Consider the following 13,345-nt stretch of genomic DNA (forward strand, 5'->3'; position numbering starts at 1 on the left):
TTAGATGCGCATGACAACATATAGTGCAATTAGATTTATTTTGTTTTGATAGTTTCGTTATTTTAACATATTTTTTTGGTTTTTATGTAGGTAAAAGATGAGACCATTGAGTTGGAATTTATGAAAAATTTTATTTTTTAATTATTGAACCAGTATAAATAAGTTTATTATATATTGTTTAGTATTTTTGTATTGATATTTTTGTATTAAATTTAGGTGTTTTTCTAATTATTGAAAATGGACCACCTTACCAATTAATTATCCAAATGTGTTATTCGCAAATCTATGTTAGGGTGTCACCACTACAGCAAAATAGATTTTTAGCGGCGTTTTTTAGGCCTTTAACGGCGCTTTTAAGCGCCACTAAAAGTATTAGCGGCGCTTTCACAAGCGCAGCTAAAAATATCGCTATAGACTAGCGACGTTTATCTGAAAAAACGCCGCTAAAGATAATGACCTTTAGCTGCGCTTTTATCACAAACGCCGCTAAAAACATAACCTTTAAAAAAATTATTTTAATCAAATAATATTTATTTTTATGATAAATATTATATTATATTATATTTTTAAAATTTTAACTTTAAATATACTTTTTAAGGATAAATAAAAATATATTATTTAAATTAAATTTTCTATGAAAATTTTAACTTTAAAACTAAATATAAAAATTAATAAATTTAGTTTTAGAATTTAAAATAATAAATTAATAACACAATTAAAATCCAAAAGTTAGAACTCAAGTTGTCGTAAATATTAAAGTAAAAATAAAAATTTAGAATCAAAACTAAAATAAATAATACATATGAGAAACAGACTGACTAGTTGAACTTGCCTATGACTATACACATTGCAAGGTAATAAAAAATACAATGTGCTTCTCTGTTTTCTTTGCCCCAGCATTGATATGCTCCACTCCATGTATTAGGTTGTATGCGATCATAACTGAAGACAAAAAAAATTAGAACATAAAATCAAAGTAGATTTAGAATACATGAATGCATTACAGGAATATTATCATGTGCAGCAAATACACATGTGCAAGAAGTAGAGAATAAACCTATTTGGAAGTGGTGCTGTGAATGCCAAAATTGCGGGAAGATGACCTAAAACCCCTGCCATGAACTCCTCTCCAACTTTAGACATTCCATGCTGAGAAGATGCATCAGATGCTTGGAAAACATTTTGTCCATTCTACCATAAACTGAGATGCACATGGGATCCAAAACCTATGTCATCCAAAGCATACCTGGGCAAAAAGTTGTGCAAGGAGAAGACTGTACTGAAGCCTTTGCATAACAATAAGCAGCTTCTGCATGCTCTCTGTCAGTTCTCGGTCATCCATGTTAGTTGCAGCAAGTGTCTAAAACCATGGAGAAGGAATCAAGAATTTTGTTATTTCACCATTGCAATAAACACCTTTTCCATGAATATATGCTTTTTATGATCCAACCATTTAGTTACAAATTTTGAGAATAAATATAAGCATGATTTCAGAAAAAAAGAAAAGAAATTATACTGCAAGAAGCCTGAGAGAGTGTGAATGCTGCTTGCCGTTTCAGAAGATCAATGATAATAAGATAACAGGTATAAATTTGCATGATTTACAAAATTATAGAACATCCTTTTACAGGGATGAGACAGCAGTAAATTATACTAAACAGAAATCGCACTGTAGCATTAAGCAGGGATCTAAAATCCAAGGGATTACAAGGGGCATCATTTAATAGGATCAAGTCACCTGAGCTGGGCGTCCTTTGGTTCGGCATTGCAGAGCCAACCGTAGTTGGTTAAAGAGATCCCCTACAACCTCCTTTTGATTTATAAGCTCTACCACAGTTGCACGAGGACCACGACTATGTATTAAAGCCTTATACTGTTGTTTCACAAAATAAAGACCATTTTCAGCACTCAGCAGTCGGGATTTAAAAGAATGCATTGCCACTTAATTTTGTCCATAGTTGAAATTCAGCGATCTCAAATGAACCTTATTTTCGTTAACAGTTCACAAGTCCAGTAATTAATACTGCAAGTTAAATGGTGTCCCTTTCACTTCACTTTATAGTTCTGATTAAATTCATCCTCAATAGACTAGAGAGTGAGAAATTCATTAAAATAAAATATTGGCACAAAATAGAACTGAACTTTTGAAACACAAAATTCAGCTTCCATCTAGAAATAGTAAACATAATAAAAGAACATATTCATACCTCTTCCTCCAATTCTCGACAAATCAATGCAGTTCGCCATCGTAAATGGACTTTGGATTGACTTACATCAGTGTAAATATGGTCACCAACATAAAGAATCTCATCTCCATGGATATTTAGGGAATTCTCAACCATCTGAGCACTTTCCCCCGAGTACAAACCTCTTGCAGATGAAACAAAAGATGAATAAGTAAGAACTGCAAATCATGAGCAAACTATGATTTCTTCTTTTTGGCACACACTGCAAGACAAGACAAATATATTCAACAATTAAATCATTGGCTCAGAGTGCCAAAAGTGCACTGTCATCAAAAGCTAAAAAGTTCATATGTCAACAGGGAGTAATTTCTCAGCATCCTCAACTTTTGGTTGAGAAGATATTTAGAACAATATGAAGAATTATTTGGCTGAATTTTTAGCTATGGAAAATGCTGTAGCCATTACATAGCTTTCAAATACCCAAATAATATACCCACTCAATGGTATTATCTCTCTCAACCCCAAAATTTGGCCCATATGCTGGCATCAATGACAACCAAGAAACTGGATCAAAACAGATAAGTAAATGGTTTCTCTTTCACTCTCATGGTTTCGTCCACATAAAATGTTACATTATAAAGAAGAAATAAGATCAAAACATAAGGTACAAACATAGATCACCTGTACGAGTCTTGAAGCATGGACGCATTAAGCCCTCACCAGTCACAACCTCATATAATGGGTGTGACATTTGGAAGAACTCTGGCTTCCTTGCTGAGACTATCACTACAGACATACAGAACAGCAGGAAAACACAAATGCATCAACATGTTTGAATGCCATTAAATCAAACATTCACATTTCCTTCTGTTAGAGCAATTTAATACTCATGAGAAAAAAGATTTTTTTTAAGCAAAGACAGAAAAAGAAACTGAAACAGAGATTCTTCACCTTCTTCAACCTTTTTTTTTATCTCTTTATTTTAGCGAACAACCAATGGCATCTTATTGGAAGCATGGCTGTATTCATAAAACATCATTCAGATACACAGGTAGATAAGAAAATAAAATTAGCAACTTAACTTAACTATAGCCCTCTAATGCTTCCAACAGAATGTAAAGAACAAACAAACACTAAAAATACCTCTTCTGGCGGATCATAGTATATTCCATTGTTTGGGATTTCACCCGGTGCTTGAACTGAGAACTTGATCCAAGCAGGAATGGAGTCCTTAATCCCAGATGGAGTTTCCATACGAATCTACAATTTGATTATCTTACATTTATTTAACCTTCTCAAGTTTAATTACTATAGATCAAAATGAATGCAGAATATGCAATTCCAGAAAATGTAAACAACAAAATCACACTTAATTGAATTGTTAAGATCCAGACTCCACTGATCCTGAGCCCCAATTTTTACCAAAGGAAAAACTCAGTTCTCTAAAAAAATAAAAAATAATAAAAAAATACAATCATCCTTCACCTATATGATCACATGATCCAGCCAACTCTGTTTTACTTTTCAACTCATAAGTGAACAGAAACTCATCTAACTACAAAAATACTGTCATATTGGCATAATGATTCAGTTAATTTCTTCTCCAACAAATAGTAAACAAAAATGATTCAATTTCAATGACAAAACCCATTCCCCAAATCACATCTAAACCTTACCAAACTGTAAATAAATAAAACACAGAATTTATGCTTATTTTTATTAACTATTTACTATGTAAAACACTCCATTAACATTAAAATCACTATTTTTTTCTTTTAAGAAGTAAAATTCAAATACTTAAATTGCTTTTTCTAATCGAATCAGCGAATTAAGTCAATAATTGCAGTTTCCAACACTAACCTTCGACTGAACCTTGTAATATCCAACTTGAGCTAATTTTGGTATGATTAATTAAGCCATGGTTAAAGAGAGCTTACCTACGAATAGAAACCACTGACGAGTTGGAGGGTACCACTGACGAAAACCAGCATGCCGCCAACGCCGGAGGGCTGACAATCGACGGCGGTGATGCTGTGCTGACACCACTGGAAAGGAAGGCTGCTGAGTTTAGCGACGATGCTCTGAGAGCCTTGGATCTTTTGACCCTCGAAGGTCAACATTAAACCGTCCTGGTAGAGATTGGCTAGACCGGCCCTGTTCGAAAAGATGAAATTACCAGAGAGCGAGCGGAAAGGAGACGGAAAGAATCGAAGAACTTTGGAGAGAGGGAGAAAGAAGATCCGAGAAAAAGAAAGAAGAGGAGAAAGAAATGAGTTTGAAAAGGGTGAAGAAGCGAAATGCTCATAGACTGCGAAGAAGAGGGGAAAAATTAGGGGTTTCAGCTGGGGAAATTTGGGATAAGAAGGCGGCATTTTTTTTAAATAAAATGATTTTTGTGGGCACTAAAAATTAAAGTTCTAATTAGAAACGGCGCCGTTTTATTAAGCTATAATGTATAGTTTTGGTGTTTTTTTATAAAAAACACCACTAAAAATTAATTTACTACGTTTTAAATAAGTAATTATAAACTTTTTAAGTAATATTTATATTATTTATATTAAATTATAAATTTTAGGATTTTTTATCTTTTTGTTTGTATTTTATTTCATTTCTTATAATTTGGTCTTATATATCCAAAATAATTAATTATACGTACCTAAATATATATCCATCCATATATATATCAATACTATTTTAACTTATTTATTAATTCTATTTAAACTAATATTTTAATATATCAAATTGTTTAGATTAAATTTTTAAAATATATTTTAAAAAAACTAATTAATCTAAACCCAAAACCCTGATTCGACCTCAGAATCTCTAAACCCTAAATTTCTAACTCTTAACCCCTAACCCCTAATCTATAAATCTTAAATCCCAACCCCTAAATCCATACCCCTAATCCCTAAAATACCATTCAAAAAAATCCCTAAATCTTTAATAATCATAAAATAGTTAAAATCGATTAAACCCTAAACCCTTAACCCCTATCTCCTAAACCTTAAATCATAAAATATAAACCATAAACCCCTAACAACGAATTCTTAATCCCTAACCCCTAAACCTTATTTAATATAAATTAAAACACACTAATTAATCTAAACCTTAAACCCTAACTTGACACTAAATCCATAAACCCTAAATCCCTAACTCTTAATATCTAACCCTTAACCCTAAATCACAACCCTTAAATTAAATCCCTAATCCATAATCCCTAATTCCATAATCTATAAACCTTAAAATTGTAACTCCTAAACCGGCTTAAATCCTAAATTAACCATATACAATAAGCCATATATATTAAACCCTAAACTATAATGATAATTAATTAAATATTTTAAAATTAATACTATCGTATCTTTTACAATTATATATGAAATTATTTAATATATAAATTAAAAATCAATCAGTCATGTACCCAAAAAATTTTAAAATTATTTTAAATAATAGTATTTTAGTTTTTCTATCTTTAACAAATATTTTTCTATGTTTTTTATTTCAAATTATTTCTACGTGTCATTATTTCAAATTTATCCATTTTAAACAAATATTCAATTAAAAATAAATTGACAGATAAAATGTTTTTGCGGCGCTTTTTCAGAAACGTCGCTAAAGCCCCGGGCATTAGCGGCGCTTTTTCAAAAACGCCGCTAAAGCCCCAAAAGGTCAAGAAACAATGCCGTTGGGCTTAGGTTTTTTGCGGCATTTTTTGAAAGCGCCGCTAATGCTCGATCTTTAGCGGCGTTTTATGTAAAGCGCCGCTAATGCTCGATTTTTAGCAGCGTTTTTTGTCCAAACGCCTCTAAAAATGCTGCTAAAAGCCTGATTTGGTGTAGTGCACATTTCTGTATTTTAATAATAATTTTCTATTAGTGGGATAAAAAGACCCAAATATAAATTAATTACCGAAATGTGGTTTTTGTAAGAAACTAATTGAACTCATTTTTTTTTAAATTGCAGATATCTAAATGAGTTCTTTGATTATTGATGATGATCACATATCAAAAACGTTAATAAGATGGTAATAAGATTTTTATTTGTTACTCATGAGTCCCCTTATAAAAGTTCCACGTCGTTTATAGAATTAAATTATGTTATATTAACTATTTTTGTAATGTAATAGTGTTAGGGCCCATACTACGCATTGATGGGTCGTGTGAATGGTTTAGGATATCTGTCGGATGAACGACTAATGCCATACGTGGAGTCAGTGGCATTGATGGGTCAACGGCATTGATTCAGACGTTTGATTTGTGGTACGACTTAATATCTGCTTTGGTCGAGCGGTGGCACCTTGAGACCTACACTTTTCATTTGCCATGTGGGGAATACACCATCACTCTAGAGGATGTTGCATTGCAACTCGGGCTTCTAGTTGATGAGAGTGCAGTAACGAGCGTAAGTACGATCTCTGAGTTGGCTGCCGTTTGTTATAACATATTGGGAGTCTTGCCTGGTGATTCTGAGTCGAAATTTACGGGTTTGAGGTTCTTATGACTGAAGGCCAATTTCGAGCATTTATCGATTACTACCACTAAGCGGGAGGTGATGTGCACTGCTCGAGCGTACATTATGCACATTATAAGGGGTGTACTCATACTGGATGCAAACAACAACAAGGTCCATTTAATGTACTTTCCTCTGTTAACTAATTTTCATAACATTTGTTCATATAGTTGGGGTTCCGTAGTACTAGTTATGTTGTATCGTGAGCTTTTTCAGACAACAAAGCCTTCTACCGTGGACAGAGGCAAATGCCTCATATTTTTGTAGTCTTAGGCGCTTTACCGGATGCCATTCTTGGTATCAGTTAGTCACCAAGCATGTGTATTTCCACTCGTGAATAGGTGATAAAATTTTACCCATTATAGCAATTATTTGACATTTTTTTCTATGATATGATTCTAATAAGTTTTTCTATTTTCGTAGATGGAGTACTAATCCAAGTATTAAGAGATCATTCACAGTTCTGATATACCATCTAATGATTGAGACACATGCTAGGGAGGGGGTAAGCTATTCCAATATTCGTGACATTTAATTACTTTATCTATTTTACTCGACCTATGTTAATATAACCATGTTATTAATTGTGCAGTTCATTTGAATGCTCTATTCCTTCCTAGAAATTGCGGCTATTATTCCCTCGTTTGCCCACATCCACTCACACCCATGGTGCATTAACACTCCGGCAGTTTGGATACATATAGTATATCCCAACATCGCCAGTGCAATTGGGGAAGAACCATGAGATTAAAAAGAGGGGAAAACAGAGAAATAATTGGGTGGTAGTGCATCAACAATATATTGCAGTGTGGGACAACTGGATGGGGCAAGGACCTCACATGGATCGTTCTTTCAATTTGCAACCCTCATTAGAGTACATACAATGGTACTACGAGATGGGAAAACCGTATTTATTTGGTGGGCAATCAATGGTAGTCCCCTTACACATGCAACGCCTTGGGAAACCTTCCGATCTCTTTCCACAGCCACCTCTTGCACTCGAGCCAGAGCCCTCACCCAAACCTGAGCTGACGCCCGACCCCAAGATGTCTTATACACAGTCTAGGGATTGTTCTAATCATCCAGACTTGGGGGTTGATGACTATTTCCCGGGCTTGTCAGACCACGGATATCATTTAGAGTTTCCCAGATTCGATTCTGATCTACTTGATTTGAGATCATCGATGATGTTTGATATCTTCAGCCCATTACCATCGCAGTACTCCACTCTTCCTGACCCATTACCATCACAGTACTTCACTCCTCTTAGGTAAACATTTGGGGCATACAATTTTTCTACTATGTTTAGCACACCCTTAGGTCTGAGTGAAGATAACGTTGATCGTCACGAGCACTCGCAACGCGAACGCTAACCACCACATTCCTTAACTTAGAATTACTAAACCCAAGTTCATGTTGTTACGAATATTTTCACGGCAACTTGGTAATTTGTTAACTACTGCAAATACATACTTAATAAATTAACCAATCTCTTGAACACTTTTCAATGTCAATTCAAACAATTAATCAATCTTCATAAGCACATATAAGATTAAGTGAGGAAACAATATATTTCTATATTGAAATAGTTTAATCACAATAATCTTGCAAGTTATGTAAGACTAATGTACCGTTTAATACCGTCGCTAATTTAACCTTCAGCTACCTTAGAAGAATAAACATGCACCGATTAAATAATGTGTCAATTAATTATAATTTCAATACGTTCAATGATTAATTCATTATTACCTTACATTTTATAATGCAAGTATAACATAAGCATGATTTTATTTAATTTAACAACACAAACATGATTTTAATAATTCAAGTGGACATAATCCAATCAATCTAACACGAATTAATTTAAGCCATTTTAATTAGAACAAGAACAAGAACAAGAACAAAAAAATGATTCATATTCATGATCGCAACATAAACAAGAAAATTAAAGAGAAGGGAACTAGGAAGCAAATCTAGTATTTCTCTGAAGCCAGACTAGTGTGCTTCTCTTCTTCTCTGCTCGATGTGTTGAACCGAGGCCTCTATGAACAATTGAATGATGCTATTCCAAGGTGGAAGAAGGCTATTTTTTAAGAGTAAAATCGGCAAGGGACATAGGAAAATAAGGAAGGGAATGGAAAAGAGAAAAGCAAGTGAAAGAGAGAGATGTGTGGGAATGAAGGTGTGTTGAAGGAGATAGAAAATATGGGTATTTATAGGTGTGAATGACTACTAAAAATAGAAAATAATTAGCAGCCATACACTCTTCCTTGGCCGGCCATACAACAAGTAAGTTTGAATGTTTCAAACTTTGCTAAATTTAGCTTGGGGCAAATCTTCAAAGGCACAAAAAGTGGAGGGATTTGAATGGAGTTTAAGGAAAGCTTGAGGGCTATTTTGCAAGAATAAAAATTAACAAAATTCAGCTGATTGGGTCAATTTGATGGACGATTTTGGGCTTCCACTTTCTCCTTCAGGCTTTATATTAATTTTTAACCCAATGAAATTTGGATAAAAATTAAATATAAAATATTTGAAATTATCATAATTTGGACCATTCTTGGCTGGAAAAATATTCAACCTTGCTCTTGGTTCACTCGATGCAAAAGTTTCTCCAACGGTTCAAGCCTTTCGAGGTGTCTGTCGAGTCAATTTTCAATTTTTGTGCTAAACTATCGATAATAAACCAAATTTGTGAAATTTTATAATAAAAATAATTAAATTTAAATATATTAGTAATTTAAGTGAAAATTAATTATTTTATAATTAAAGTGTGAATTTCGACAAAATTTACTATGAAACTGCATGAATTAGAACTCAAAATGTGTTGACAAAGTCTATATTTTTTTGTTTCGAAGTATATAATGGGAAATCTAGAGTTGAAAGTATGACTGTAAGAGAATTTCTGAGTTGTATGTTAAGTTTGGTGCAAATGCATGTAAGGTCTGTTAGGTGAGTCTATGTCTGTTCACCGCAGTAGAGTGAAAAAGGGGTCTGTCGGGACTTTAATCACGATCTCTAAAAGGAAAGCCAATGGTCATGGCACCATATCATGTAAGATCATAGCCGAGCTATGGAATCATATGGAAAGACCATACCATGTAATACCATAGCTGGTGGACTATGGCATCGCATGGGATGAACTAAAAGAATGTTATTAACTAATGGGGTTTTCTACGTGGCTTAGGACAATGAGGGGCAAACCTCACAAAATGTGAGTCTAGGTGAATCCCTATCGTGAACACGCCCAAAAGTGGAAGCCTCTATGGCAATCTTTGAAATGAAAGTCTTTGTTGCAATTTATGAAATGAAAGCCTTTATAGCATAGCTCAGCCAATGAGTCTTCAAAATATTTTATAACCTTCTCTAAGCTGGATAACTTATTTTTGTATTGTTGGCTGGCAACTCTGAGAGCCCAAGTTCAAAAACCTTTCTTGACAAATATAATCTTTGAGGCTTGGGCCATAATAATTAGAGGATCCTCATTCTAAGTGGATGCAAGATAAGAAAAGAACATTTCCCTTAGCTAATGAGGTAATAAACTCTACTGTTGTTAGGAAATGGTGCTGAGAGGAGTGGAGGTTGGCATAGACTCCAAAAGAGTTCACCGAGGGAAGATACTCCCTGTTCTAGCAGGGGTAACATCTGATGTTTGAGAAGGAGGAATGGTTGGTTAAGCTACAAGAATTGCTTTTGAAAAGCTCTGTGATAAAAGAGGATTTGAGGAAGGTATGAGAGAACTCGAAAGATAGGTGGGTTGTTTTGGAAGCGATGGGATCTTTGAAAGAGTAGGAATCGAAGGTGTTGGGGTGACAGTAGCAACAAGCTCCCTCTGTGACTTGATATCTTACTAACAGAGGGCAATCACTACTGGAAACATAAAAATATACACACATTTTCATGCCCTTTTTAACTCAAATTCATGCAATTTCGTAGTAATTCTTATTGAAAAATATATAAAAATTTTAAAATAATTAAATTTTACTTATATTATAAACATGTTGAATTTTAATTAATTTTATAATAAATTTTGATTAAATTTGATCATTGACGAAAGATTCGCACAAAGGGCGAAAATTGGCTCAGCAAACACTACTAGAAGCACAAAACTGAGAAGCAATTATTGAAGCATCGAGGCGAATTAATTTTTCAGCTGAAGACGGTCCAAATTATGAATATTAATTCATAATATAATTAATTTTAATTTTAATCCAATTTAATTTGGGTTAAATAATAATTATTAATTAATTATGAAAAGATGCCCAGTTGAGCTGAACCGAGAAAACTGATCCAACCGAGCACTAGGCTGCCCAAAACCGTCCCACATGCTGACCCAATCAGCTTGTTTGGCTGATTATTTGACTTGCAAAACAGCCCTTGAAAACTCCTTGAATTTGCATTCAAACCCCTCCACTTATCATGCCTTCCTAGATTTTCTCCTACCTTAAAATAGCAAGTTTGAAACCTTCAAACTTGCCACATGTCTGGATGGCCATGGGGGGAATCTATGGCTGCTTATTTTTTCTATTTTTAGTACCCATCTCAACCTATAAATACGCCCCTTGGCTGCTCATTTCAAACACACCTCAAAACCTCTCATCCTTTCACTTCTCTCTCAATTTCTCTATTCAAAACCCTTCATTTGTTCTTCATTTTCCTTCCCATTCCCTTGCCAATTTCACCTCTCGGAAAAGAGTCCTTCAACCACCATTTGAAGCAGCATTCAAGTGTTCATGGAAGTCTCGGTTCAACAAGAACAAGCGGAGAAAGAGGAGCGAGCTAGTCAAGCCTCGGAGAAACACCAGATTCGATTTTTGTTCCTTATCCTTTTAATTTTATTGTTGTTTTTATGAACATGTCTATGAATACTTGTGATTTTGATATGTTTAATTTAATTAATATGGCTTGAATTTAATTCGTGTTAGGTTGATTGCATTTCGTCCACTTAATTTATTAAAATTGTGTTTGTGTTGTTATAGGCCTTGATAAGTTGTTTGATTAAGTAAAACCATGACTAATGAATTAATTATTTAAACGTGCTGAAATTGTAATTAATTTACACAATACTTAATCAGTGTATGTTTAATCTTCTAAGGTAGCTGAGGGTTAAATTTGCGACGGTATTAGACAATACATTAGCCTTGCATAACTTGCAGGATTTTTGTGATTAAACTGTTTCAAGGTAGGGATACATTATTAACTCACTTAATCTTTTATGTGCTTATGAAGATTGATTAATTGTTTGAATTGACATTGAAAATTTTTTAAGAGATCAATTAATTAAATAAGTATGTATGAGCAGTAGTTAGCAAATTACCGAGTTGCCATGAATTTATTCATAACAACATGAACATGAGTTTAGTAATTCTAAGTTAATAAATTTAATTAATATAACACAATTATGTCATCTTGATTAAAATCATCTTTTGAATTAGTGCATTAGAACTTTTATTTTTATTTTAGTTTATTTTACTTAGTTAAATTTTAGTTTTTAACCACTTCCTCAAAATCAAAACATTTTCCTTCATCAAAGTGTTTTAATTGCATTCATAACTAAATTCTTTTCACAGTCCTTGTGGGTACGATAACTCGACATTTATTTGTCACTTTATTAGTTGTTGCGATTGTGTACACTTGCATATTTCCATCATTCTAACTACTACCTAACTCCTTAGTGCTTTCATCCAATATGAACCTCTTCCTTATTTTCCTTACTATTGTTTTCTTTAAAGGGGTAGTAGTAGTCTTTCCTGAGCCATGAGTTTCGTTGAGCATAGACGAGATGTCCATGTCTTAAGAATTAGATTAAAATGAAGACCCTACACTATCAACGGGAGAATTAGCCCGAAAAGAAGTGGAAGCAGATGATGTAACAGGATTAGTGATGAGATTCCAATTTCGAGAAGGAAAGCCAAAAATACGATAAAAATAGAAGGGTGACTCTCTTTCGTCTCCTAACGGGATTTTTTCCAAGTCTTCTTTGGAATTACATGGCTAAGCCTCGAAACCAAATCACACATTAAGGCCTTCCACCCATTTGAAAGAATCCTCTGATTTATAACCATTAGGGCTCACTTCCTCTAAACAATATCGAAATACATTTCTAACTTAAACCAGTTCCACTAAGTTAAGCACACGCCACTTCTTTAATCATTTTTATTACACATCAACAAGCTCAAAGTCCACTAGCTGACATTAGTTACAAGTGCTCTTTTTGGGAAGGGACCATCTGGTTGGAAAACCAAAACCAGATTCAAGCCTATAGATGGCCCTTAAGTGTTTGTCGTTCCTTTGATGGAGGTTGGAGATGTTGTTCTTAATGATAGGCTCACACCCAGAATGTGTACTTAAATGGGTGTTATCAGTAGCAACGCCTTATCAAATTACCTTTAACTGACACAACTTCTAAAAGACCCCCAACATAGGTGGCTCATTATGCATGCAACATTCAATGTAATAAGCCATCAGCGTCCGCCAAGATAACGCTGGTAATTTCCTATGTGCAGTATCATACTCATTTAGGATGAAACAAAAGAAGGGATTTAAAGGAAGATGAAAATCGGCTTCTAAAAGGATTAAGGGTAAAATGAAGCCGTTGGTATTACTACTCATGTGACATTTTTCAGACTGTTAGAAAGGGTATGCAAATT

The 13,345-nt window shown here is 33.9% G+C and overlaps 1 protein-coding gene across 5 annotated transcripts; it reads right to left on the bottom strand.

Moving 5' to 3' along the window:
• Positions 1–729: 729 nt before the first annotated feature.
• LOC105763607 (hypothetical protein) lies at positions 730–4,544 on the bottom strand. Of its 5 annotated transcripts, none has more exons than XM_052625724.1 (9): positions 4,124–4,544; positions 3,330–3,446; positions 3,148–3,205; positions 2,868–2,972; positions 2,208–2,370; positions 1,739–1,873; positions 1,247–1,360; positions 1,058–1,149; positions 730–942 (listed from the first exon to the last, which is right to left on the bottom strand). In XM_052625724.1, the coding sequence occupies exons 4-9, from the start codon at positions 2,885–2,887 to the stop codon at positions 819–821; spliced, it is 648 nt and encodes a 215-aa protein (XP_052481684.1). In that variant the 5' UTR covers positions 2,888–2,972; positions 3,148–3,205; positions 3,330–3,446; positions 4,124–4,544; the 3' UTR covers positions 730–818. The 5 variants fall into 5 exon arrangements, with proteins under 5 accessions (XP_052481684.1, XP_012437330.1, XP_052481685.1 ...); XM_012581876.2 differs by having other exon boundaries at positions 3,138–3,205; XM_052625725.1 differs by having other exon boundaries at positions 2,208–2,448; positions 4,124–4,543.
• Between the last annotated feature and the right edge of the window lie 8,801 nt (positions 4,545–13,345).

This window comes from Gossypium raimondii, chromosome 12 (assembly GCF_025698545.1).
Source record: "Gossypium raimondii isolate GPD5lz chromosome 12, ASM2569854v1, whole genome shotgun sequence".
Classification (NCBI taxonomy): domain Eukaryota; kingdom Viridiplantae; phylum Streptophyta; class Magnoliopsida; order Malvales; family Malvaceae; genus Gossypium; species Gossypium raimondii.